The following is a 27,569-nucleotide window of genomic DNA, read 5'->3' as shown; positions in this document are numbered from 1 at the left end:
TTCTTGTTCACACCATCCACCAAACAATAATTCTCTCTCTCTCTCTCTTTAATTTTTCTTTTTTTTTATACGAGCCATGCTCTCCATGCACGCATTATCTATAAAGAGACCGATAAAGCCTAGCATGTTGAATCATACACGACTCTCCGAACCCTAACCTAACCACCAATGTCGGGAGACTAAACCCTAATCTATTGGTGGATTATGGGAGGAAAAAATCTACTGAGAATACTAGGAATGGAATCAAGTTGGCAGCAGAATGGGATGTCAACGTTCGAGAACAGAAGCGTTTTTGGTCCCGCTCCCCACCCTTGACTTGAGAACGAAGCAAAGGGGGAGTTGGCCTCAGGAATTTCAATCATTGCTCACGCCCGGTTCAGAAAGTGAAAGATTGAAAAAAAGTATAATTTTTTTCTTTTTGGTGTTTCAGAGTGTTAAAGATTGTTGCAGACCGAATGATGATTTCGGGCCCCTGTTTTCAGAGTCACTTCAGTCACGATCTTTGACCAATGCCCATCACTGATGAAACCTTTTTTTCCCTGCAGATATTATTGTTCTTTTTTCTTATGGGGGATTGGGAGCTTGATGTATATCAAGATTGATGAATGGTTAGTATCTTTACAAGCAAATTTTGATAGGTTTTGACACTTAAGTAAATTCTTAAACTATTTCGTCTGAACTTTAAAACGCAAAATTCGAAGGTATCTTTTAAGATGAAGGAAAAAAAAATTTCTCTTAACTTAGAAAGACATCGGTAGGAAAGGTAGACTCCGCGTCAAATTCGAATGGCTACTGTCAAGTAGGTAAATATAGTAGCTTTCCGTACCTAGAGTAAGTTATTGAAACTTTGATTTCTGCATCGTCATCCTGTGCTTTATACAGCAACTTGAAACCAACTTGATGTCTATCAAGATTGATGTATAGATATTATCTTTACAAGCAAATTTTGGTAGGTTCCATCCATCTTGAGTAGGATGAAACAAACCCGAACAACATTTTCAACCTCAGATTTTAGAGGTTGTGCGAAGACTTTTCGGTCCTATTAAATCTTGGAGGACATAAAATTTTGTCCTTTTTTAATCATAAATACTTGGATTTGTCCGGCGCGTAGATATTTTTATGATTTGTTCGTAATTATATTTGGAAGTTCGATGGAAGAGGCAAAAAAAAATTACGTTTCGCTAGTTAAAATAGAGAGCATATTGGTGGTTCCCTATAGACACATTGGGTCTTGCATTGTGAAACGTTAGAAGAATCAAACAATTCGCATGCATTCATGGAAATTAATCGGCGAAACGATCGGACACATTAAAGGTAGCTTCTCCACCTTCTTCATGGAAATTTCCCCTTTTTAATGAGATTATTATACATGCCACGGTCGTTAAACAAACACTTACAATCTTACGTTTTTTAAATATCAATTCGTTAATCTTTAATATTATCAAGTGCCATGGGTGGAGATTCACGGACGCGAAGAATCACAATTTTGGATACCGCACAAGGAGCCCATCTGCCAGCCATCATCAAGGCAACACAAGCCTCCAATAATTTCAGCTGACTAGTAAACAACAAAAAAGGAAAAGGGATAAATGCATCGAAAGCCTTAAGACTTATCAAGAAAGTATAATTGAGTCCTAAAATTTTTAAAACAATATAATCATATCTTAAAACTTATCACGAAAGTGTACTCAAGTCCTAAAAATTTCAAAAAATGTAGTAAAATCCTAAAAATTATCACCGATGTGTAATCTATTTCTAAAACTTACAAACGGTGCAATTCACGGCAGGACTTAATTGGATCAATTTGAAAAGTTTTATGACTTGATTACACTTTTTTAAAGTTCTGGGATTCAATTACATTTTGGTATAAATTTTAAGACTTAATTGCATCTTCATGATAAATTTTAGAACTCAATTATATATTTTTTTGTTACATTGCTCATTGTAGTGCACACGTGTATGTAACCTTCCTTTTGTGCTTAATCTTTCACGAGCCTCAAAAGCAGAATCCAATTGAGAATCCCGAGCTCAAAAGGAAAATATACAACTTAAAGTTTTCTCTCCCCCCTTAGAATTAGAGGGGAGAAGAAATCGAGTAGGGCTCACTCCTTTTCTTTTGTTTCCTTCTTTTCCTTTTTGTGCTTTCGGCTAGGTTAACATCAAACTCATCGGTCCACACTCCTTTAGCTGGTTCGCATTTGTATAGCAGCAAGACATTGCAAGTCAAAACCAAGCACTTGATGTCATGCACGGGAGATCATGATGTCATTGTGACAAGTCGCGTGAGGTGAGAATGCAGGAGGGATCCTCAGCTACTTCCATACTTTACTTCACGTGCAAGTCACTGAATTGAGGAGAACTTTAGCATAGGTAAATTGATGGACCTCGTGGAAAAAAAGGCTTTTTTTTGTCTTTTGTGAAGTTAATCATTAATTTTCTTGTGAAGGAAATGATACTAGTGAGGTTTATCTCGGATCGGTTGTGGAAGGGATTGGTGGTCGGTTTATAAGTGTGAGGGGTAGTCTCACTTTTTGAACTAGCTTTTGGAATAAGAGATGCTCAAGACCACCCAATATTGGTATCAAAATCTAAGTTACCAACAAGTCTAAATCTAACGGACACACGGGAGAAATACGGGTTATTGCAACTCGACCCAAGATCAACATGTCCGAATCTAATGGACACACGAGAGAGATACATGTTATTACAGCTCTGACCCATGAATCAATATGTGAGGGGGAGATTGTTGGAGTTTATTCCACATCGGTTGTGAAATGGGCTGATGATCGAATTATAAGTTTGAGGGAAAGATATTTCCACAATTCTCTCATATCAGTTGGCATCTTGAATTTTGAAAACCTATGATTACCATCCCTTGTTACACATATCATTTGGTCCTACCTACAAATTTGCCATTTTCCTTCCTACTTCGCTCCACCCACCATTTCAAATCTACGCACAACGAAAACCCAATTGTCTAAAACCCTAATCCACCCACCTACCCATTACTTAGCCCCTCTTTGCCCTAATGCCATCAATGCTCGCCACCCCCATTGCCACTAGTCGCCACCCCTAACCGAGTTGTGATTCGTTAACCGAGCCATCATCGAGCTAAACCTAAATCTAGTAGAGCTCGACCCAAATCCGTTGAGGTCGACGCACGTGGAGCTATATTTGAGCTTAATGTCATCAATGATAAGAAAGAATGATTGAGAGAGAATAGTATTTGTTCTCTAATGAATGGTGTATGTAACAATGTACAAGACAAGCTTTTATATAGACTTCGAAGAGGTTAAGGATTTAGTACTCTCCCGATGTGGACAAGAGAAGCCTATATGTTCTAGCACCCCCCCCTCAAACTCAAGGTGGATCAAACAATGATAGTTTGGAAAGAAGAAATAGAAAGCGTTGTGATGTAAGAGCCTTCATAAAATAATCTGCAGGCTGATACTCGGTCCCAACAGAGGGGACAGAAATTATGCGAGCCTGGAGAAGATGACGAGTTAGATGGCACTCGATATTAATGTGTTTGGTACGCTCAATGAAGATTGGATTCGCACCAATATGGATGGGACTCTTGTTGTCACAATGCGGAGGAGTGGAAGCCGGGAGTGAAACATCGATGTCGGCAAGCAAGCGGCGAAGCAAAACAATCTCAATAGTAGTTTCAGCCATAACACGATACTCAAACACTGTAGAGGAGCGTGAGACAATCTGTTGTTTCTTGGCACGTGAAGAAATGAGAGAATCACCAAGGAAAATGGAATAGCCCATGACAAACTTGCGATCAATCACATTGGAAGCCCAATCAACATCAGAATAGACAAGTAACTCGAGATTAGAAGAAGGCAGCATAAATAAGGAACACGTCAAAGTGCCCCGAAGATAACGCAAGATTCGCAAAACAGCAACATAATGAACAGTACAATGAGCAAAACGAATTAGCTGACAACATGAATAGCATGAGTGATGTCGGGTCTGTAGATAATAAGATATACAAAACTACCAACCAAAGTTCTATAGTGGGTCACATTAGAAAGAAGTTCCCATCGTCTAGGCAAAGCTTTTGATTCAGTTCAATAGGAGTAGTAGCATAGAGCGGTTGTGGAGAAAATATCAGCGGTATACTTCTGCTGAGAAAGAAAGATGCCATGTGAATTGCGAGCAATCTCAAGCCCGATAAAATAGCGCAGTGGTCCAAAATCCTTCATGGCAAAATGCTGTTGAAGGTGCCTCTTGGTATGCTCAATATGAGCACGATCATCTTCAATAATGACCATATCATCCACATAAAGAAGAAGAATAGTGCAACCAACATAAGAAGTATGAACGAACATAGCATGATCAGCCTCACTTTGAGCAAAACTAGCAAATCGAATAGCATCATCGAACTTCTCAAACCAAGCACGAGAGGCCTGTTTGAGACCATAAAGAGCCCGCCGGAGATGACAAACTTGTCTGGAGGTATGAGCAAGATCAGATAGAGGCTGCATAGAGATCTCCTCTTGAAGATCTCCATGAAGGAATGCATTCTTTACATCGAGCTAAAACAGAGGCCAGGTTGCAAATTGAAGAAACAACAAGTAAAGCACGAACATTTGTTACCTTTGCTATTGGAGCAAACATCTTCTCATAATCAATACCATACTCTTGCAAGAAACCACGGGCAACCGGACGCGGCTTGTAGCGCTCAATATTGCCATTAAAACAGGTCTTCACCTTATATATTCTTTGACAGGATACCAAGGATCGACTTGGAGGAAGAGGCATAAGCTCCCAAGTACCGGTACTCTGCAAAGCCCGGAGTTCCTCAAACATAGCCTCACACCACTCAACATATTGAACTACCTCGTAATAACTGGTGAGTTCCTATATAGCATGAACAACGGCAAAAAGTGAACCAAACTTGGCAGAATAAGAAGTAATAGCAACATACCGAGTAGGCGGGCGCTAATCCCAAGAAGGATTACAACATGGCTCTAGAGGTGCGGAATTGTTAAGGAAGGGTGGAGCAGGAAATTCAACGGAAGAAACAGGAAGAGATGGAGAAGGTGTGGATATATCTGGATCCATAGTGGAAATGGGAACCGACGAAGATGGTGAAGGTGTAAAGATGACTGGATCCGGAGAGGAAATGGGAGGAGGAGGATCGGGGAATGGATCGGCGAGGAAGTCCATAAATGGAACATGAGATAACACATGGGGTGTGGCATTTGTAGGGAAGAAAGGGACATGCTCATGAAATGTAACATTGCGAGAGATACGCATTTTGGTCATAACAACGATAACCTTTATGCTCGGTGCTATAACCTAGGAACGCACACGGGATAGAGCGAGCAGTGAGCTTTGTACGATCAATGGGTGGGAGAATGACAAAACAAATGCACTTAAAAACTCGCATGTGAGCATAGATGGGAGACCGAGAATGAAGACACCGAAAATGGTGTCTTGATAGAGAATAGACGATGGTAAACAGTTAATGAGATGACCAGCTGTGAGAATGGCTTCACCCCAGAACTCGATAGGAATAGAGGTGGATAGTAAGAGAGCGTGAGTGGTCTCCAAAAGATGATGGTGCTTACGTTCAACAATCCCATTCCGAGTTGGAACCCCAAGACATGATAGGCGAGGAAGCGTGCTATCACCGGCCAAGAGAGAACGAAAAACACCCGAGAGGTATTCTCCCCCCGAGTTAGACTAAAAAACTTTGATTTTCATTTTAAGCTGGGTGGAAACCATGTTAGCTTAAGACCGATAAATGGAAAAGAAATTACTATGCTACGCATAAGATAGCCCCATGTATAGCAAAAATAATCATCAATAAAAGAGACATAATATTTGAAACCACTCTTGGAAGAGAGTGGGACAGGGTCCTACACATCAGAATGAGTAAGATCGAAAACAACACCAAATCTAGAGTAACCGCTAAGAAAAGGCTTACTAGATTGCTTGGCCAAAGGACAAATAGAACAAGGGGGAAGAATACCGGAAGAAACAAGACTCAAAGCACCCTATTGATGAAGGACAGTGAGACAAGAAGAAGGAAAATGCCCAAGACGCTGAAGCTATCGAACAAGATCGATGGTAGCCAACACAAGAACATGAAGGAGGAAGGTGGAAGATGGAGATGATGCGTAGTGTAGAGTTTGTCCCGTACATTGCCCAAGCGATTCTGCACAAAGCAAAAGCTGTCGATAAAGCTCATAATACATCCGACATTAGTAAGTAGTCCGATAGATAATAAGGTAAGAGCCAAGGAAGGAACATGTACTGCATTAGGGACACTAAAATTTCAAGAGACGATGAGACTACCTCGCCGGGTTGCCACAAGAGGAGAACCATCAGCGGTAAAGAAATGCGCTAGATGCTTAAGCTTAAAGAGCTGAGTAAGACAAGCATCGGAAGCGGACATATGTCTAGTAGATCCTTAGTCAAGTATCCAAGTAGCAAAAGTGTCACCCGAAAGAGGGAGTAGCCAACAAGATCGCCAAAAAACGAAATATATGCAGGAGTACCGGAGCCGGAAAAGAATCGAGTAGAGAAAGACTCAACCCAGTAAGCTAGGCCTCAAGAGCAGCAACATGGTCGTCCGTAGAGGAAGAAACTAGAGTAACAGACCGAGCCGGTGGAGACGAGGTAGAGTGTTGAATAGGACGCGGTGGCTCAAGAAGGTGCGAAGCATCCTTCTTCTTCTGCCAACAGTGTGACTCATTTGACTAGAATAGTGGCAACAAGCACATGGAGGGCGGCAAGAGCTACGAGCAGGTGAAGCATGTGGTGGAGCATCCAAAATAGCGGTGGAATAAAAAACTATAGAAGAGGAAAGCAAAACCAAACAAGTTTCCTCGGGCTGCAGTTCCTTAATAGCGTCAAGGAGGAACGGTCTAGGAGAGCGATGGAGAAGTCGATTGCGAAGACCTTCATAATGAGAGCTAAGCTTCATAAGGAAGTATGTAAACGGTGCTTTTCTGGAGTCCGGAGCCGTGTACACGGGCATTAAGTACAACACAAGCAAGTTGGGCAAAAAACAGGAGCAAGAATATCCACTTGACTCCAAAGGGACCGCATGTAATTATGAAAGTCCCGAATGGAGCGAGACCCCCGGGTAGTACAATAAATGTCATGCTCCAACCGATAAACCCAAATATCTCCAATTTGAGTAAACATCTCGACGAGCTGATCCCACAAATGCTTCGCACACAATTTGAGAAAATTGCTGGCGAAGAGCAGGATCAATAGAACCAAAAAGAATAGCCCACCCACGACTTCCGATCGCTAATTGTCCATGCCCGAATTTCACGGCAAGTTGTTGAACCGCCTTAGGAGATGGTTTGGATGGGTCGGCGTCCATGACCACCTCAAGAGATGGTTTGGACAGGTCGGCGTCCGTGAGAGCAACAAGACAAGGATGGAAGCCCTTAACATGCTTAGATAAATCGTGATAAACAAATGCAACCATGGCCGATGGTTTCCAAAGTGAATAGTTGGAACCACCGATCTTGATGTTGATGCACCCACTAGAATCGCCCATGATGATCATTGTGCGCCCCAACAATTTATAGGTATGAACCGACCATAAAAATCACTAGAGAAGCTCGAAGTGTGGGTCGAGGTTCGCGGGTCAACCGATGGATCCGGATGCAAGAAGCACAGATTAGAGTTATGAATACGCGGAAGCTTGACTAAGGCAAGCAAGAGTGGCAGCTCAATTGTCCTACGATTGACAATCTAGCCCACAACTTGTTGTCTTAATTTTTTATGCAAAACATCCAATTTATGGCAACCGTAGAGCATACTTACAAAACAACAAGCTTGTTGTCTTGATTTGGAAGATCCAATTTATGGCAACCACAGAGCATACTTTCAATACAATGAACTTGGTTCTAATACCATGCTAAGCAAGAATGATTAAGAGAAAATGGTATTTGTTATCTAATGAACAATGTGTATAACAATGTACAAGAGAAGCTTTTATATAGACTTGGAAGAGATGAATGGTTTAATACTCTTTCGATACGGGACAAGAGAAGCCTATATGTTCCAACAATCGAAACAGGACCAAATTTGGGTGAGCTGGCTCGCCAATGGAGCTCGACCCCTGGTCAAGCCTGGCCATGGTTGAGAAGAGAGAAACATAGGGTGGAGAGAGAGAGAGAGAGAGAGAGAGAGAGAAATGGTTTAAGGGGTAGACTAGTCTTTTCCTTTTGGATATTTTGTTTGGAGATGCAAATTGTAGGTTTCCAAAATTCAGGAAGCAATTTAATAGTTAAATAAAAAGTGGATATCATTTACAAATTTTTCTCTTGTTGAAATGATGTCAAGACCCGATTATCGAATGTAAGGATACATACACATGATTATCGCTTGTAATTTACAATCCTTAACGGGATTTAACTACTCAAGAACTAATCGATAGTAGTCAGGTGTTTGGCTTGGATGCGGCACATAAAGCATGCAAATCACGACGTCTCCCGCTTGGGGTAATTTCTGTGGGGCCACATCCTTCGCTGTGTCAGCAGAGCCCTATTTAATAATGTGAACAAGGCAATATGCATGCATAGACCAGCGAGGGTTAGTTGAAGAATCGAGACAAAATGTCACCTCGTCTTGTTCCAAATTATGTTCAGAGGAAAGTAGACTACTACATTGGCCCAAAAAATTAAAAAAAAGTAGACTACTTCACAGTTACATTTATAGTTATAACTTATATTGAATAAAGAACTAAAAATCTAAAAGTTAAAAGGAATAATGAATAAATGTGCTTGGTCTTCACCGTTAACTTGAATTGAGCAAGAAGCTGTCCAATTCTATCCAGGACTATAATCCTTTATTTGGTGACAGAAGGACTATGACCCTTGAGGCGAAATAACTAAGGTAGCGGAAGCAAAGTACTTAATCGAGATTTTATGTGGGCATGACAGATGTCTGAAGGGCTGACCGTGAAAATGGATGGAATCATAATATTCTAGACATTCTCAATGAATATATTTATCTTAAATAATCACTTGAAATTGACTAATCGTACTATTGATAAGATAAAATGCAAAAAATTTACTGTTTTTGGAAGCCTGCATCTAAAGTTTGAAACTTACGGAGAGTCTTTGTCTGTTAAAAAAGCGAACCCTTCTTTTTTGGGATGGCAAACCCATGGTGAATCAAGTAGATTTTAGGGTGGGTGTTAGAGCTTACACGATAGGTTTCAAATTTCAAATTTCAAGATCGATAAGTAAAGGGTAGATTTCAAGTTCAAAATTTCGGAGTTTGCTGAGTACAAGAGAGGTTCTAGGGGTCATACGACCTTATACCTACATTGTACGAAACCCTTGCTGATCCTCAATCTCCAACTCAATTAGAAAAACTTTAGTCCTATTTCAAGCCACCCCCTCCCACCCCTCTCTCTCTCTCTCTCTCCCTAAAGACGGGATTGACAATATGTTTTATGAAGATACATTTTAGTTCATGCTCTTGGTTAAGTGGGATAAATTTTCCATGTAAATTCATAGATTTAAATTTTCCGTGTATATTTTTTCACATTACATCAGCTTGTTTCATTCAACCTTTGTATTTGCACCTTTTACTTTTACCTTTCTTGCCAACTTCATATTCAAGCTTTGTTTTTTTCGGCACTATTGTTTAAACGTCTTATTATTTGCTCCAATTTGATCGTTCCAGGTAGAACATGTATTTATATAAGTGCGGACACTCGCTTGAGAGTAGTGTATATCTAGAATATTTTTACAACTAGATTGTTATGCGGATTGCATCTACATATCATTTTAATCCCCTCAAATGTCCCTCGTGCAAGATTTCTCTCGTTTTCATAGCATGAATGAAACACGATGCTAGGGTTTCTTCGACCCATCAGCCCACATGACTTGGTGTGGAGGCTTAATTTAGATAATAAGGTCGAGAGCATTAGGGATGCTACAGCTCGACGTGATTGGTTTCAGCCTTCATATCAACTTTAGTCAATAATTTAGGCACTGATTAAAGGCTTCATGATGACGGTAAAGCTAATAAAACCCACAGACAAAAGGAATAATTGAGTTCATTAGCCTAATGTTAGCCAAAAGTGCAATCGATTGGCCAAGAATTTCGGCTTTTTTGCTGAGTACATTGAGTATTCCCCATGTCTTATCATCTCAAAAGAAATTAACCATTGGCTACTAGCGGCGTGACAACTATAGGCCTACGAGCTTCTCCTATTGGAAGATTCTACCTTCTTGGGTTAGTGGATAATTCATAGTTCATCTATTATTCTAATACTTTAATAATGACGGGGAAAAAAATATGCACTTATATTTTCTTCTTCTTCCTCCTCCTTCTTGGAGAGTACTTTATGTTGGATTGGATTTGATGTCATGGTTATCTAGATTCTATACTAAGACTAACAGATTTATTCGACATTGTTATTGGATGTCATTGTAATCTTTTGAGTTGTTCCCTCGGAATCCTACAAAAATAACTTTCGGTATTATTCAAGATGCATTGCGCCTTCTAAACTTGATCAAAGTGGTGAAGTGGAGGTCCTAAGAAACCCTAGCACGACTTTTGACCTTCTTCTTCTGTTGCTTCCATGTATGTTTCCTCTCTTTAACCCTAGATGTGATAGGTCCTGTGCACAAGTTTGTTAAATAGTAACCCAGTTTCGCAGCACCTTTCCTATATGTGCGGTTGATGTTGGATGAAGTACCCACTTTTAGACACATTTCCATTGAGGTACTTTATGCAATCGGTATAATTGCCAAAAAAAGTCTCAAATTTATTGCAATTTTACTAATTCAGTCCTAAACTTTTTTTTTTTTTTTACCAATTCAGTCATAAAACTTTTTGTATCTGTGCCAATTCATTTATTCAGGTCAATTTTGGCCAAAAATTAGTGACGAGCTGATGTGGCAAAATATTTTGATATTTTTCAAATGCGTTTATTTTCTTTTCTTTCTCTTTCTTTTTTTTACCCTTCTCTTTTTCCTCCAGCTGATCGCCTTACGTCGATGGCCGTCTCTTCGGCGAGGTTGGCCTCACCTTTGGCCGGTAGCCGGATATGGTACCGGCTGGAGGAAGAAGGGAAGGAAAAAGAAAGAAAGAGAAAGAAAGTAAAGAAAAAGTAAATAAATCAATCAAAAAAGATTAAAATGTTATTAAAAATTACCACGTCAGTAATTTCCAATCAAAATTAACTGGAATGACTAAATAGACACAAATGCAAAGGATCTAATACTCAATTGGCATAATTGTAATTTTAGGCTTTTTTTTTTTGGTAATTTTCTCTTATGCAAACTATCCATGTATGCTTCAATTAAATGTTGACTTTTCTAACTGCTTTTTCCTTCTAAAGTGACTTTTTGAATTTACAGTAGCTGCGCTCATATTAACCTTAGGACCTATGCCGATCGCCATGTAAATAAAGCCTTACCCAGTTATGTGGGTCATGTCGTTTGCATACATATGTGAAAACTATAATCGAATCAAAAGGTTAGGATGCCTCGTGCCGGAAAACTTGACAAAAGAACTGCTTTTTGTACAACTTCGACCGAAAATTGCTTTGTCTAAACTTTAGATCTTTATCTTTGTTCCTAGGATCCTGTCAGCAATTGGGGCTACATGGGACTAGGATTTAACTCTTTATATTTAAATCATTTCTCATACAAGACTCGTATGATGCCCCGCTCGAATTCTTCCTTTCCTTTGCTAAAGTAGCTATCGTGAAAGTAGCAACATAAATTCGAACAAGCATCGTTCCTTAAACAAATTCCTTTCTCCTTCCATTGCAAGTTTTGCGCATGGCCCGTATTATATTTATGGCTCGTCGAGTATTTAAAACGACGGGACGACGGTTTAAGCAACACGAGGCGAGTGCCTTTGTTTCCCCACCTCTGTTTTAGTTCGGCTTAAGCGCATATGAAATAGTTCTGATGCTTTCTGATATGCCTTGAAGCATTAATTTCACCCCCCTCAAATCTCATGTTAGGTGACAAAATCCAACTTGCACTCAGCGAATCCGTTTGGGAAAAAGCACCTTTTGGCATAAGGTAAGACCCACCCCCTGCCTTTTTCCTTCACATGCACGTACACATGCCTATAGATGCTGTGCTCACTGCTGGGCCCAAAGAGGCAGCTCTAGCATCTCAGCCACATCTCAACGATTGCTTGTTCAGAGGCACAAAATCTGTGGGACGACCTCGTGCCTCCTTTGATTCTTCGCAATTTTTTTTTTTTTTTTCTAATTGGGGGTGGTGAAACCAGCAGGTTCGATGGGATATAGAGACGTCTTCGAAAACGATTCGGACCAAAACCCATGTTAAACGAAACGAGAAGGACTTAACAAGCAAAACCCAGTAAAAATCAGTTAGATATATTCGGGTGTGATTACTTCGATTAGGTTTGAACAGTGACATAAAGCTTGACCACGTGATAAGACTAATGTTAACTTGTAAACCGTAAGAGGAGTCGCAAATGCCGGGAGTATACCCTTCATACTTAAAAACGACGTGCAAAAATCTTGATTTCTAGACATATCGGGTTTGATAAGAAAAAGGTTGCGATTTGGTTCGGTTTGACTGGTAGATCAAGAAAGAAGGGATACATCAATGACCCAAACACAACCCATAAACAAACCATAACCCGATAAAAGGAAACTCGTCGGTTCGGCTTGTGTTGGTTTGATTATCAGCTTCCTTGTTTAACACTCGTATGACAACAGCCTGAACTCCATTTTATAGACGCTGCTGATCTTTCTCAACCAATAGGTTAAGATCCCCTCGATCGAGACACGGACACTCCTAACACTGGGCAATTATGCGGGTATCCTACCATTTAACATTTGAGCGAAATGGTCATAAGCAATATATTGGCCCAAACGACGCAACCCAAAAGGCAGAAGCGACCGCTTTAGAAGCAACTGTGTCTTCTCATTCGTTCCCCTTGAAGTAATGAAAGGGACTCCATCGGTGACCAAAAGGAAAAACTAAACAAGCCAAGCAAAGATATAAAACAACCAAAAAGGCAGAAGAGCCTAAGAGAGCAATCATGGAGCAATACCCAGTCCAACACAGCTGGTGATTACTTCAAAACTAACACATCAAATATTCAATACCATTCGACATTACAAGACTTAATATTACCAAGAAAGCTGGAATTAGTGTGTCACGAGGCGAACATGTTCAGACAATCATCAGCACACTTGTCCATGAACCAGCACAAAAGAGCTTGTCTGACCACAGGGCCACATGTCCCATTACGCGTGGTAGCCATTATTCAGTGGGATTTATATTTGTGCAAACAATTGTAGCTCAGCTGTTAGACGAAGGAAATGGTCCAAAAGGGGACCATGACAACCCACGAGGTCTGCAAACCATAATGAACTGTTATAGGAATTTTTCTGGTGTTCAAACCGCTGAATTCGTTGATATTTGCATGCTGAGAGAGAGATCTAAATGACAAGGTTACTGATCCAGAAAGTAGCAAGCAGTATGACCTTATTCGAAGTTTGTTGGTCCATTCCTGTGCCCCAACAACATAAGAAAAGATCATTATCTGCAAATAAACCACATAAATAGACTAAATGCGACATGCATGTCAGCGTGTAGTGAGTACACAAAGGTCTTCAAAGACTTAAGGCCAATAACAGATCTAATAAAAGCTACTGCAAGCCGATCTTCTGATGACTCGGTGTTTCTGCCAGCATCTATCTTTTACATATGCCCAGAGAAGGAACAGATATGTTGCCATCAGCCACTACAAGAGTTCACTGGATGACCCACCAAAAGCCCAGAACAACATTAGCCTTCAAGAGGCATACTACCTTCTCTGTATCTCATACACAGCTATTCAACATCAATTATGCGCGACATAAATTATTATTATCTGTATAGCGACTTCAGCGCTGATCATCTTGACAACCTAAGCTACTGTGCATGCTAATATTTTGCTTCCTTGTATGCAAATAAGCTCTGCAACTGAGAAAATCTGACAACGGAGATCATATTTCTTAATTGGGGGATAACTTTAATCAGCTTTATACTTCCATGTTAGTCCTCTTCTACCTTGACGAATAGCAAAGGGTGAATGTTAAGCCTTACAAATTGGCAGGATCTCCAGACACAACTTTGCAGGTAAATGTTACGCCAACTCCATTAACAGAGTACTTAGAAAGTTCCCACAAAAAAACTGATTCAAAGATAACAGGACATTGCTGAATAGACTTCACTAGGCGTATGGTATTATTCTGAGGGAAGTACAATAATGAAGAGAAAACCAAGGTGAGCAAACTCTGATGGACTATATGAGATGATACATGAAAATTTTCAAATCCAGCTCAGAGAGGCAGGTAAAGTTCTCTCACTCTGATCAGTGAACCAAGGAACTTCCTTGCTATAGCGACACCGAGGCCAAGTTAAATGGCTTCAACTTTAGCTGTTAATTGCTTCCCCAAAAAAAAAAACACAAAAAAAAAATCTCAAAGACGAATAGAATAAATGGTATCATGTGCCTAGAGACCGAGTTTATACAAGCAGAGAGGTTCCAAGGCACCAATAGAAAGAATTGAAAGAAACACCTAAATGTCGATGATGATGACACAAGTATGGCAGACATTATAGCCCAAAATATAGCTGTAGGAACAAAAGACCAACATGAAAACTAACCAAACATCCAGTGGTAATTCAAGACAGGTAACATGACAGCAACAGCAATATGATTGGACATACACATAACAGCTACAAAAGAAGACCAGGATAGGGAAGTAAACAATTCACAAAGCCCAATCTGCAATAACACAGCAACATTGACTTTATTGTACATGACTGGCAAAAGGCAAAACTATCTACAGCGACAAGGGCATCATTAATCCACTCAAATACTGACTGAACAACTTAGCAGTATAAATGTAGCTGGTGTCTAATTTGATCTAGGACTATCACGTGATGAGAGCTGCACATTCTACTTGTTTAAGGAAGATGCTTCCATCATTGGACTACAAATTTCAGGTCCATGATTTGAACATATGCCTAGTGAGCGAACTCCTCTACAACAATTGTGACCATTTGATAAAAACCAAACTCACTTTTTTTAGTTGAAAAGCATGTAAAACATTCTGCAATCAAATGAGCTAACCGAATTGATTGAAACAACAACCCTATACATCTGCAGTATTAGGGCAGTAAGAGATGGACCAAAATAGATGCAATTCATGCGTTCTAAGAACAAAAAAAAGCATGTGTAGGGCGCAGCGCCAGAGGGCTTGTGAACCGATCCAAGTATGACCAAACATGATGCAGCAAAGAAGAGAAGTATCCAGTGGATTAAGCATTAATAATCCCAAGTATGGCTAGCAAGGACCTTGCTCCAAAATGAATTAGCCCAATCATTGCCTCAAAAACATGAGAGCAAAACACTGCCAGTCGAAAGACCAAAGTAGAATGGAAGGTGAAACTCGATTTTCCAGAAGAGAGAATGGTAAAAATAGCAAACATATTCCCAGGCATACAAATCTCTGACTACCAACAGCGGGAGGAGAAAAGTAAAAATAGACATTCAAACCAATAATAAATAAATGACTGGATTAGAAATTGGTCTTAGAATGACTAGATGTCGCTGTAAGCATGTTTGTCCAAGTTGCCAAGAAATAGTTCCTGCGCATGTCATTGATTACTCTTTCATAAGAAGGCTTGGCAGAACATCCAGCAGCACATGGCTTATTGGTGCTAAATCTGCCCCCTTGGTGAAGTCTCTCAGGATATAACAAGCTAATTCAACTACCCAGATCGAATACTTGTGCAAATTATCTTCAAAGAATTCTCAAGCCATCAAGTCATCTCCACATCCTCAGCTTCCTACGTATGCTAATATGAAGAGCCTATGGGTAAAAGAGGTACAAGAACAATAGATAATAAGATCGTTGTCTGACGAGGGGATTGCATAAAGTAGGATTGTTCTTCCTTCTTTCCGGATCATAAGTAACTCCATTTAGTGAAGAGACCATGGAGGGATCGTACAAAGATAAAGAATAAAAATGGAAAGTTGATACAGTGAAGTTTAATATCATACATGTTAACTAAAGCAGCCTAGGCAACTTACATGTCAATTGTAATATAGGATAGTCTTAATTTATGTGTTCCTCTTAGTAGCAGGCCTTCCATGGGTAAGATACATGCAAGAGCATTTTACGCCAACTTCATTGAGAGATGACTCATGCATGAAGTCCTAGGAGATATAACTTACAATTCATAAAAGTACTAAGAGAAGATTAACAGGATCTTGTCCGTCACTTTGCTTGTATATGGTATTTACATGAAAAGGAAGCATGATGTATAAAAGAATATCAGAATGCATCAAAACTTTGGGATGAATATGGGTTACAAAGAATGATACGTGAAATGGTACCATCTATCTCACAGCGCAGGCAAAACTCTGGTCTGCAATTATTGTATGCTTCAAGGACGTATTCGCCAATTTGCTCAAGTTGATGGTGAGCAACCAAAACTCCTTGACCTTCATGTCAAATATTTATCTAGGAGGAGTTCCAAGATAATGATTAAGAGTTCTTGCAGAGTGGAACCATGCGGTACCAAACACGAGATAGATCTTCCAAAGAACAAGACTTGTTTCCAATAAGCCAATTCATTTGGGACCTTGCAGATCCACTCTTTTTCCTATTCAAAGACCAGCCCTTTGTCTCAGTGTTCTCACATCAAGAATTCTATGCTCACAGGGACAGAGGTAATCTCGTCTCTTTTTTCCTGGCCAGCTCATGCCGAGATTTTCGGAGGCATACAAGTAGAAAGCTTCCAAGGCATGCAGTCAAAAAAGACAGCCAGAAATGACTGTAACGAAACATCAGATATGTCAGTCCGACAAGCATGCCAAACACCACAGCCCAAAATATAGCCACAGCAACATCAGCCCTGCATGAAATTTCACACAAGATTTTAGCTTCAATAACCTGGAACACATCTGACAATTCTCAAACTATTTCCAGACAGACGACGACGTGGTAACAAACATCCGATCACAGATAGCCGTGGCAAACCCCAATCGATAAAAACTAAACAGGGTCACACAAATAAATCGGAATCCTCGAGCTATCATCGGAAAGCAAAGTCCAAGAGCAAACAACTAGACTAGACAAGATCAAGATCACATAAAATTGATTCAGAATCATATCAAATGGCGAGAGCCGCACTTCAGACTAGCTTCCGATCAGGGAATTCACGAAGATTGAGTTCATTCAGGTGATTTCTTCATCCTATGTCTCACCAGCAATCTCATCCAGACACATAAAATATTTTCACCGTCGCGAATGATACCAATCGCCCAATGCCCTCACCGAACCAATTGAAGCAACAGAACCAATGACGCTGCATGCACCACAAACGTCTGATGCTCGCAGAGAGAGAGAGAGAGAAAGAGAGAGAGAGTGAGAGTACCGGGTGGTGATGTGGGGCTTGGGAGAGAAGAGAGCGAGGGCAGGGCAACTGCGCTGAGACCGGACCTGGTAGTCTCTGAGTTGCTCGACGAGTTTCGAGCGAGTTATCATCTCTCGACGCGCGAGATAACCTCGATTTGCTCGGCTCCGATCAATGCTCCGACAACGGCACCGATCACCAACGTCGACGCGCGATTGAGTAGATCCGAGTCGACCGTTTCGATCTTCTTCCTCCTCTTCTTCTTCTTCTTCTTCTTCTTCTCCTCCTCCTCCTCTGTCCTGCAAACCGGAAGCGGATCCAAACCGGAAACCGGAGGTTAGGCTCTTCGGGTTTAGGACGTAATTACATTTTCCAACGAAGTTTTAGGACCTGATCGCAAGAAAAAGAAAGTTCAGGACTCGATCGGATATTTTACGACTCGACCACTGTATATGTGTTTTCCACGTGATTTTTTAGGATTTATAGATTGATTTTTCCTCGTTAAAACAAGGAAGAATGATACAAGTAAACCATGAGATTTAGCTTAATATGTAATGCAATTTTTGAACTTTATATTCCTTCAATGTGATCCTTAAACTTTTCATACATATTCAATATCATCCCATAACTATACGACAATGTTCAATAATGTCCTCCTACCAATTTAAGTTCAAAAATCATACCGAATATTTTCATATAATTCGAATACTAAATTGAACATGTATAAAAAATTTATAAACTCATATTGAACAAATTAAAAATTCAAAAACGATGTTACATATTAAGCTAAATTTAGAAATAATATTGAACAAATTGAAAGTTTATAGACCTTAATTAAGCTTCAATTTTCATTAGTTGGGCGGGCGTGGGCTTTGGAATACGGCCCGAAATTTGGGCCTCGGCGGGCCTGAGACCCTACAAACCCCTGTCAACAAACGGTCGGCCCATCCTGAGCCGCTCAACGATCGAGACTAGTATCGGGCAGTCTTTCCAAAGACCCGAATCGTTGATAGGTTCGTTCACAAAGTGACTCGGACTTGCGATCTCAAGGGAGACTGATTCCTCCACTGTCGAGTGATCATGTTTGACGGTAAATTTTTCCGACTAAATCCGTCCCGCCAAGGGGTATCTCATTTTAAACCTTTTTAGAGAAATGGACTGGCTTCACATTCCAAGTATAGAAGCCGAAAGCATAAATATATGCACTACTCAATACTATTTACAAGCAATTCGTCCGGAACACTAGAAATCTCTCCAGGCCGCGAGTCGAGAAGCAAGTTCCTTGCGACGAGCTAACTACCAAGTACCGACACCATTACCTCATGTCTTCATCACAAAGATGGTCAGTCGAATCCGGTTCAACAACGAAAAGTAAAGCTTGGAGTGTGATATCTTCAAGCAATCAAGAAAACACAATTTTGAGTCAGGAAATGGAAATTTGATGACTCTGCAAGCCATATCAAACGCAAGTGCAGGAAGTCAATAATACAAATTAACAAAGACAAAGCAATACAGATTTTGGGAAGGTCAGCAGACCAGAATTAATACTTAGGCACAGTGGCACACCGAGTCCCAAGATAACTATGTCTCCGCACCATAAAGTACCTCGAGCTCATAGAAGGGTTGGTGCACAATGGAAAACCGACCCCTTCAGAAGCAATTTACAAAATTCAGCTCCCTTTCTGAAAAGCAGTCCATCAAAGACATTTACAAAATGAAAGAGAGCTTTGCCCTTTTTTCTCCATTCGCCAGTTCTGGCCCAGGCAAAAGGGAACTGCCATAAATCTTCTAATGATATCCCAAAACCACAAAAAAGAATCCCCAATGTGCCGAATAATTGAGATAGGACTAGGTCTCACTTGGTACGCTTTAGCTGTTGAGTGTCGAAAGCATGCCTCCAGATGCAGTTGGTATCACCACCTCCCACCCGGGTCCCTTGAGAGGCATTGCACTTGCTGCTGCAGCAGCGGCAGATTTCTCATCATCGCCAAGCGGACCAGCAATCAGATCACTGCGGTCCAAGATCCTCTCCAGATCCTCATCGCTGATATCCGTCTGTATCATCTTATCTTCGGCGGTCTCTTCCTCTCGGAGCAATGCCAGTAGATCCTCTTCCTATAGTTTCCACAAAACAGATCAGCAAATTGCCAAGGCAACTGTTAACCCGCACAGATATTAAATAGACCACGTGTGATGCAGCCAACTGCACTTTAATCAACAAACCAAAATTCAAGCACACCACGAGTAAAGTCACAAAACATTCTCAGGCACAAAGAAAATCCACAATTTTTTCTCTTCCCACCATAAGACAACTTTCTAGTTTAGCAGATAACATACCTCCAGGGTATTAGGCTTGTTTCTTTCTTGGTGAAATTGTCCTTTCACAATCACCACGTGCTCCAGCTTCAACTTACTAAAAGCCCTCTTCAAGATGCGGCCCTGGAAATGGATACAATATCTTTAGTTCTCAACATCAAACAGAATTGGTCTACTGCTCAAAAGAAAAGATCATTGACAGGCTACTGATGTCTAACCTCCACTGATTGCGCTGTCGCTAGCCTATAAACATGAACAGGCTTGGTTTGACCTATTCTGTGACATCTATCCATAGCCTGCAAGTCCATTTGAGGGTTCTGGAGTGTACAGATAACACATTTCATGTTACTTTCACAATAGCAACATCCTGAGTGTCGAATTAACTGAGAAGTGAGCAATAAGGGGGCAAAACTAATAACAGCAAGAGAAATACCCAGTCGCTATCATATAGAATGCAAGTGTCAGCGGCAGTGAGGTTTATACCCAGTCCACCTGCCCTAGTGCTGAGAAGAAATACTCTGTAGATGCTATTCACATCATTAAACTCCTGAATCTGCGAATTGAGCGGTTTAAAGCTATTAATAATTGACACCGCAGCTGGACACTACCAAGTAAAACAGAAAAATGCCATGATCGTTTAAACCACAATTACCAAAGCTGTCGCTAGCTATAATAACAGTTTAAGTATGCGAGAAACCCAGACCAGGCAGGCAGATGGCGAACCAACCAAATCAGAAGATGCTAATCATATTATTGAGATAAATGTACTGAATTCGCACGTTATATACCACAAACATTCAATTAGTCTGGCTGGCTAATCAAATATCTTAAATGGAGGAAGTTAGTTCAGGTTTTGGATAACCTCAGGCCAGCTTAATCACGGCCTTTCTACAATCACTTTATAGATTGCTTTAACAAGAGTATGTGTTTTGCTTGTAAATAAAGAAAAACAAATAGCAGACTAGCTGGAGATGCTATGGGGTCCAGTTGCAGAGTATAGACATGAATTTCTTGATATTTACACCAAGGCCATAGCCAGCCATTTGCAAGAAAAACAAATAGCAGACTAGCTGGAGATGCTATGGGGTCCAGTTGCAGAGTATAGACATGAATTTCTTGATATTTACACCAAGGTCATAGCCAGCCATTTGCAAGAAAAGCACAATCCAGTTGGAACAAGGCAACCAACCAGCTCAATAATTGGACCATGATCAGGTTAACCTTAAAGTCATTTACTTATTTTCATTTGTGCTGGATACAGCCATAGAATACTAATTGATTGATTTGGTATGACATTATCCTTGTTCTTAACCATGAGTTCCATTAATATCACCTGAAAGTGAATTAAAACTGCCTCAAAAAATCAAAACCATTCTCAGCAAAGTAGTTCATCCTACTCTGTCAAATAAAGAGATTCTATTCATTTGACAAATCCCACCGAGATTTTTGTTCAGAAGCTAACCACATTAAAGACTATAAACTGCTGCTTACCTGTCCCGATTTCAACCAACCTTAGGATTGGAGAAAGATTTTTTACATTCTAGTATTATTTATTAGAATTATATGAGGATGAAGGTAGAACAGCTAATACAAATTACAGTATAACTTGCTATTAAATAGAGCTATTTGTTACTGTAAGAAGTGGGGAAATCACACCCATTGAATCCACAAAAACTTCATGCCAATCCACCACACAAATGGCGGACTGAACAGTTGAGAAGTTTGGATAGGGTCACTTGTCCTGAGCGATATAAATTCATATAGTAAAAGTGCATAAGAGGCAAACCTGTCTTTTTCTCTCATCTAACTTGACATTGCCATCTATTCGACAGACTTCATATCCTTTTTCACTGAAATAGTAATCCATTATATTGAGAATTTTTGTCCACTGAGTGAAGATCAGAACCTAAAGGCAAATGTAACATAAGTTGCCCAGCTTATTATCAAATCATATAAAATGAAACAAAATGTAGACCATACTTTATGCTTGCGTTCAAACAGCTTTCCCAGTAATTTATCTAGCAAACGGAATTTGCCACACTGTTCAACAATCTTTTCGACGGGCGGATAAAAGTCTGTTACAAGAGCAAGAAAGAAAGATTTGTCAAGCAAAGCCAAGAAATACCTATATTTATCCAAGGCAAAAGGAAAGAAATATACATGATCCACTAAAAGCTGACTCTAAAAGATCAGGATGGTTGCAGTTCTTGCGAAGCTGGATCATCAGATTATTAAGCTTTCCCTTCATTCCACATCCTGCAAGTCAAGAAACTTTAATCAACAAGGAAAACAATGACCCAAAGGGCATAGTAATTTAAATGCCAAGGTTTTCTAGACATTAACAGGAGTCACTCCCCAAACTACGGGACACCATTCAGGCTCTTACACCTCATTAACAGAACTTAAGAAGGAAGAGCAAATGTAAATCATTTGACAAGAGCTAATGAGGTGGAACTAAAGCAAACACTTCTTGAGAGGTGACTCTAATTATCAGCAAAGTATCAAGAACAAATAAATAAACATACCAAGGATAGCTAATAATGTGAAAATAGATTAATGCTGGCCACCAAATGCCAGTAAAATGAAAGGCTAATCCATACTGATTCAAGGAAAATTTCAGGAGAAAAAAACACTGCCCCACATGACTGACACGAGACCTAGTGAAATTGGTAGAACAGAATTAGGCCGCTATTCATATTTTTTTCCACAAGAATAACATAACAATCATCAAAAACAAAGGCGACACAAGGTTTCTCCAAAATACCCATGTCAACGGTCTCCAGCAAGTGATTCTCCAAAGTCCTACTTATCAAATGACCCTGAAAGTTCCTTTGATGCTCAGTCATAGTGGCATATAAGATAATCTCCTTTTTCCGAGGAAGCATCTGCTCAACATCAGCTTTCATTCTCCGGAGAAGAAATGGACGCAAAATAGCATGAAGTTTTGCCACCACCTACATGTGACAAGAAATACTCACAACAATTATGAAAAAATTCCCTGAAGTAGATTCATACTTTCTGCAAAAATACCCACTTGAGCCCTTCTTTTGTCCTCTAATTCTTCCTTCGTTGCTGCATTGCTATACTTTCCTGACAGATCAAACCTAGTTGATTCATGAAATGCATGAGCCATAAGTCAATAATAGAAATACCATCACCTAACTATAAAAACGAAAACTGCAATTAGACTAAATGCACCCATAATTGGTTTCCGCATCACACGAATTTTCGCATCCAGTTCATTCCAATGGAATTCTTCATACTTTGCTTAAATGATATGCATAACCATAAAGCTAAAGTTCAAACTCCTACAACCTATATCTGGCGCTTACTGGAAAAAATGAATAAGTTCAAGGACACGATTGAGCTCGCCAGTTTCAGACAGGCATTTTTTCTTTTGGATAGAGAGTGACGCAGGTAAAGGAGAACAAACGAAAGGTACTTACCAGGATTCAAATTCTTCATGGGACGAGAAAATATCAGGTAGAATAAAGTTGAGTAATGACCACAGCTCGGCCAAATTGTTCTGCAAAGGCGTCCCAGTTAATAAGAGTCTATTTTCAGAGCTCAACAACTTCAACTGCTTCAGCAGCTTGCACTGTGAGTTTTTCAACCGGTGCCCCTAAAAGATAGCAAAATCGATTAGCAAAGAAAAGGAAAGTCCAGCTGCATAATTACATTTCATGAGTCCAGTAGTGAAATTAAAGCAGCTATACGAACAACTAATCATGTTTTTACCTCATCCACAACAATGTATTTCCAACTGTAGTGTCTCAAACATCTTTTTGCGTCATTCATTGCAACCTCATAGGAAGTGACGATAATTGGGAAATTGGGCCCAACTACTCGAGGCATATACTTGCGCCGCAACTCATCCCTTTGTTTCTTGTCACCATGGTATATGATAGAATGCATAGAGGGAGTAAACCTAAATGAACATACTCAATGAAAGCAATGTTATGCAACCGGAAAGTAATCATGTGGATCCAGTCCCAGTGTCCAAAAGTGAAGCATATTACCTTTGAATCTCATTGACCCAGTTGGACAAAGTAGAGAGAGGAGCAATTACTAGATATGGTCCATCCAACCCCTTCCCTTTTAAATGTGAGAGGAAACCGATGGTCTGGATAGTCTTCCCAAGTCCCATCTGATCTGCCAGGATTCCATTCAATCCATTTTGCCACAATGAGATTAACCACTTCACACCTTTGACTTGATAAGGCTTCAACTTTCCACCGGTCAAAAGCGGTACAAGTTTTTGCTGCTCTTTTTCAAATATTTCTCCCTCTGTCAGATTTACATCTTCATTTGGACCCTCTTGTGATCTTGTCAACATCACAGCAACTGCCCTCTTGGCCTTTCTCTGAAAAGCAAACCAACACATCCAAAGCAATATTCATTAAAGTGTCTTGTATTGGCCAACTCTTTAGAAAGTACATGCAACAGTGAATATTCATTATTGATTGGCCGAAAGTTGATTACGTAAGAAATACTTCCCTGAAAAAAAAAAGAGTGGATAGTGACTCAACTGAAAAAAGTAAAAGAAACAAAGTATAGGAGTCTGGAAACAGGAAAAGGTTTGTGCATAGCAAGTAACTGGAAGAACAGAAGCCCAACTCTAAAAAGCATCAACACTCATCAATGGATTAGCGCAAGAATAATAGGTCTTCACTTATGTTTGTTTAAGATTAAGTAAAAGCAAAAAGTATAATTATCCTCTCCCATCAAAATCTAAATTGCGAAAAAATTATATTTAAATCTACTTGTCAACATTTATATGTCAGTTGAAAAAAATATCAAAGTAGGCCTATTTGCAAAATCTAGATTAAGCAAAAAATAGAAGTCTATCCAAATACACCTTAAAGAAGAAAAATTGTTGCACCTAATACCATATCCTCTACACAAATTGAAAAACCAAAGATAAGGGCTGTTTCACTTCAATCACATGTGTCCTACATAATCACCTAACTTCTGGCTAAACTTCTTTGATTAGTTCATTATTAGAATTACTACACCATAACTTGCATGAATAGAATTTAGAGAATGAAAAAACAAATCAACCATTTCACCATTTACTTAAAGAGCTTCCCAAACAGTTATAAAATGCAATATGTCTGGAAATTCTGCATCCACTTCACTTAAGAAACAATATAATGCTCACTTGATTGTACTTAGGTGCTGCTTTTCTTTTCCGACCACGTCCTTTCTTCTTTTCAGTGCTTTCACTCTCTTGATCCACTTCATTCTGCACGCGCAAATTAAATGTATTATGATCTCAGCCAAAAGAAAAAGAAAATCCCAAGGAAAAACGTCCGGGGTAAAAGAAGTAAAAGACTATACAAATGTGATGTCATCCATTTTCTCCAGCAAAAACTCAGTGTATAGCTGGGTTTGTGTTAGAAGCTCGTCAAGTTTAGTAAACTGGTTGTCATCCAGTTCCGGTGCCTCTTCAGAATTATTTTCTTGTTCTACATCTTCTTTCGCACGTGCATCCAGCAACTTTTCTTCCTCCTCAGCCATGGCTTTTGAAATAAGAGAAGAATCTCCATTCTTCGCAGTCAAAAGTGTCTCTTCCTCCAGCTTAGGGACCAATTCCTCTGTGCAATTGCCCTTCAAGTTCCCAACATGAAACGCATTTAGGACTTAATTACACATACTTCCTCAAACATAATGGCCAAGTTGCACCAAATAATAGCCCTATCCAATGTCTACCAGTACATTCAGCGATGGATATGAATATCTACGTGTCTATACAGATTCTTTTAGCAACAACATTAACAAAGTTAAGTACCGTCGGCAGCAGTAAGTTAAAAGCACCAGTAGTGTTAAATAAGTGCATGGTACGCCAAAAATATTTATCTCTTTGGTTAAAATCACAGGTGATCGTCCAACTTTAGCTCATCAGAATTTTCACCACTGACCTGCCATCTGCATCATAGCAACCGCCATACGGAAAATTTTAACATTCATCACTCTGTTTCTTTTATCCAAAGCAGTGAAGTTTTCACTCAAATGGACAAACCAAAAGTGATATGACATGGTTCACGAGAACCACTGACCACACATTGACCGTCTCATAAGCAACAAAAAAGCGAAAACCCAGCATCACGTGCCATGGCACTTAGCTAGCAAGTAAACAACATGTGATATACAGTCTCTCACATCATTTTGTAGGTTCAGTTGGATTTCCTTATTTTTGGTAGGCCATTTGAGCCCAATAAACCATTTTCCATAGGAAATCTGGGTAAAGAACAGCGGTGTCAAAAAAAAAAATTTGCCATATTGTCATAGCCACAATACAAGTAGAGTGGCAGTTACCCATCAACCGCGCGCGGAGAAACCAAACTATGAACAAAATATGAAGATTGACCTCACAACCACTATACATCAAGCATTTAAAAGTAAACACGAGCCCCTCATACTCATAGAAAGAAGCTAAATACAAGAGGGACCCCCTAAAGTACACGAAGAAATTCAAGCTCTCAGAAAGAAACGATTGATGCGAAGAGCAGTCTCGCCTTTCTTTTTTTTGCCACTCCACCAAGAAGCCGAAGAGAGCCATAAAATAAAAATATATTTTTTTCTTATTCTTAGCAAGGAAAGTAAAGCATCCTATGGCATTTGGTCATTTTCCAAGAGGAACGACAAGAAAAACAGCAGTCAACACAGAACAAGAGAAGAAAACCATACGTCTTCCCCGAGCACCGACGTCGGCGACTCCGCCGAGGCTTCGACCTTCATTTTCGCCCTCCAAGCACGAATCTCCCCACACCAGAAAAAGAAAAATGAACCCTAGAGGACAACGGGAAACGGCCAAAGTCAGCAGAGATAGCAGAAAACACCGGCGGGAACGGGCGCCCGAAGCGGAGACCCAGCTCAACCGATTCGCCCGAGGGGGTTCCGCGACCCCACGCGCCGAACGGCTCTCGAATCTAGAGCGCGAGGACGAAAGAGCTCGCGGATGACCGAGAAAGAGAAAACCGACAAGAGAGAGAGAGAGAGAGAGAGAGAGAGGAAGCTCACAGCGCTTCAATGGAGAGTTCCCTCGAGAGGCGAGCGGCGAACGGGCGCGAGGGGAAATGGAAGTCGCGCTGCTTCAGGAGGGTGAAGAAGAAGAAGAAGGAGGAGGAGGAGGGTGGAGGTGGGTGTCACGCCATAAAGCGAAGTGCTAAAATACTAAAAAAAAAAAAACTTTTTTTCTTTTAACTTCTTTTAGCTGTGCTGTGTTTTTGGGGTACAGAGCGAAGGGACATTGGGCGGGAAAGTTGAGTTTGAAGAAGTGCCCCTGGAGATGCCCGTTAATTACACTGTCGCCCTCGTAAGTTGAGTTGACAACTAGACCCCTCGCCACGTCACATCATCACTTTTTTTTTTTGGAGTGATTTTTTTTTTTATTCTCTCTACTCCCGTTCCCGTTATATTCAATTGAAACTTTTGAATTGTTCTAATAAATAATAACACAAAAAATCCCAAACTAAAACACGTGTAATAAATTTATTTCAATCCGCTCATTTCATAGAAAATGTGATGTTTCTAAAAAATATTTGTCGGGAAAATGACCATATTTTTTAGTATTTGACTAAAACTTAAAAACGAATGAGAAAACGATTTCCGTAGTTTGGCAAGAAATTGATTTTCATAAAAAAATTTATTAAATGTCAATAATACATGTCATGAATTTTTCACTGGGTCGAAGGCAGAAGTGTGAAATTGGGAACAATCTTGGCGGAAATAATTCTCGCGAAACTTGATAACTCCCAATTTGATCGAAGCGAAGCGAAGAAATATAGAAGAAAAGGACATCCTCAAAACTGTACAGCCGTGGCGAGCATTGATTTGGCCGCGAAG

General features: G+C 40.0%; 1 protein-coding gene and 1 long non-coding RNA gene across 2 annotated transcripts; both read right to left on the bottom strand.

The window, feature by feature from the left end:
* Nucleotides 1-16,024: 16,024 nt before the first annotated feature.
* On the bottom strand, nt 16,025-17,669 carry LOC115736490. The gene is made up of 2 exons (XR_004014903.2): nt 17,427-17,669; nt 16,025-16,904 (listed from the first exon to the last, which is right to left on the bottom strand). It is a non-coding gene; the product is annotated as an uncharacterized LOC115736490 (long non-coding RNA).
* A 1,164-nt stretch (nt 17,670-18,833) lies between these two features.
* On the bottom strand, nt 18,834-26,875 carry LOC115736428 (ATP-dependent DNA helicase DDM1). The gene is made up of 16 exons (XM_030668143.1): nt 26,745-26,875; nt 26,412-26,513; nt 25,062-25,331; nt 24,883-24,966; nt 23,741-24,084; nt 23,460-23,649; nt 23,168-23,343; nt 22,756-22,825; nt 22,486-22,675; nt 21,882-21,977; nt 21,702-21,796; nt 21,508-21,627; nt 20,155-20,274; nt 19,940-20,038; nt 19,743-19,844; nt 18,834-19,520 (listed from the first exon to the last, which is right to left on the bottom strand). Exons 2-16 carry the CDS (start codon nt 26,460-26,462, stop codon nt 19,275-19,277), a joined length of 2,253 nt encoding a protein of 750 aa, XP_030524003.1. The 5' UTR covers nt 26,463-26,513; nt 26,745-26,875; the 3' UTR covers nt 18,834-19,274.
* Nucleotides 26,876-27,569: the final 694 nt, after the last annotated feature.

The sequence above is a fragment of the Rhodamnia argentea genome, chromosome 11 (genome assembly GCF_020921035.1).
Source record: "Rhodamnia argentea isolate NSW1041297 chromosome 11, ASM2092103v1, whole genome shotgun sequence".
In the NCBI taxonomy this organism is placed as follows: Eukaryota; Viridiplantae; Streptophyta; class Magnoliopsida; order Myrtales; family Myrtaceae; genus Rhodamnia; species Rhodamnia argentea.
This window is presented reverse-complemented; position numbering and strand designations above follow the sequence as displayed.

Excerpts from the sequence above, each read along its gene's own strand:
- LOC115736428 (XM_030668143.1), bottom strand. The coding sequence starts at position 26,462 with ATGAAGGTCGAAGCCTCGGCGGAGTCGCCGACGTCGGTGCTCGGGGAA. Across the intron at positions 22,826-23,167 it reads CATGAAGAATTTGAATCCTG|GTTTGATCTGTCAGGAAAGT; the intron begins GTAAGTACCTTT and ends TGAATCAACTAG. Across the intron at positions 21,978-22,485 it reads GCTGGAGACCGTTGACATGG|GATGTGGAATGAAGGGAAAG; the intron begins GTATTTTGGAGA and ends CTTGACTTGCAG.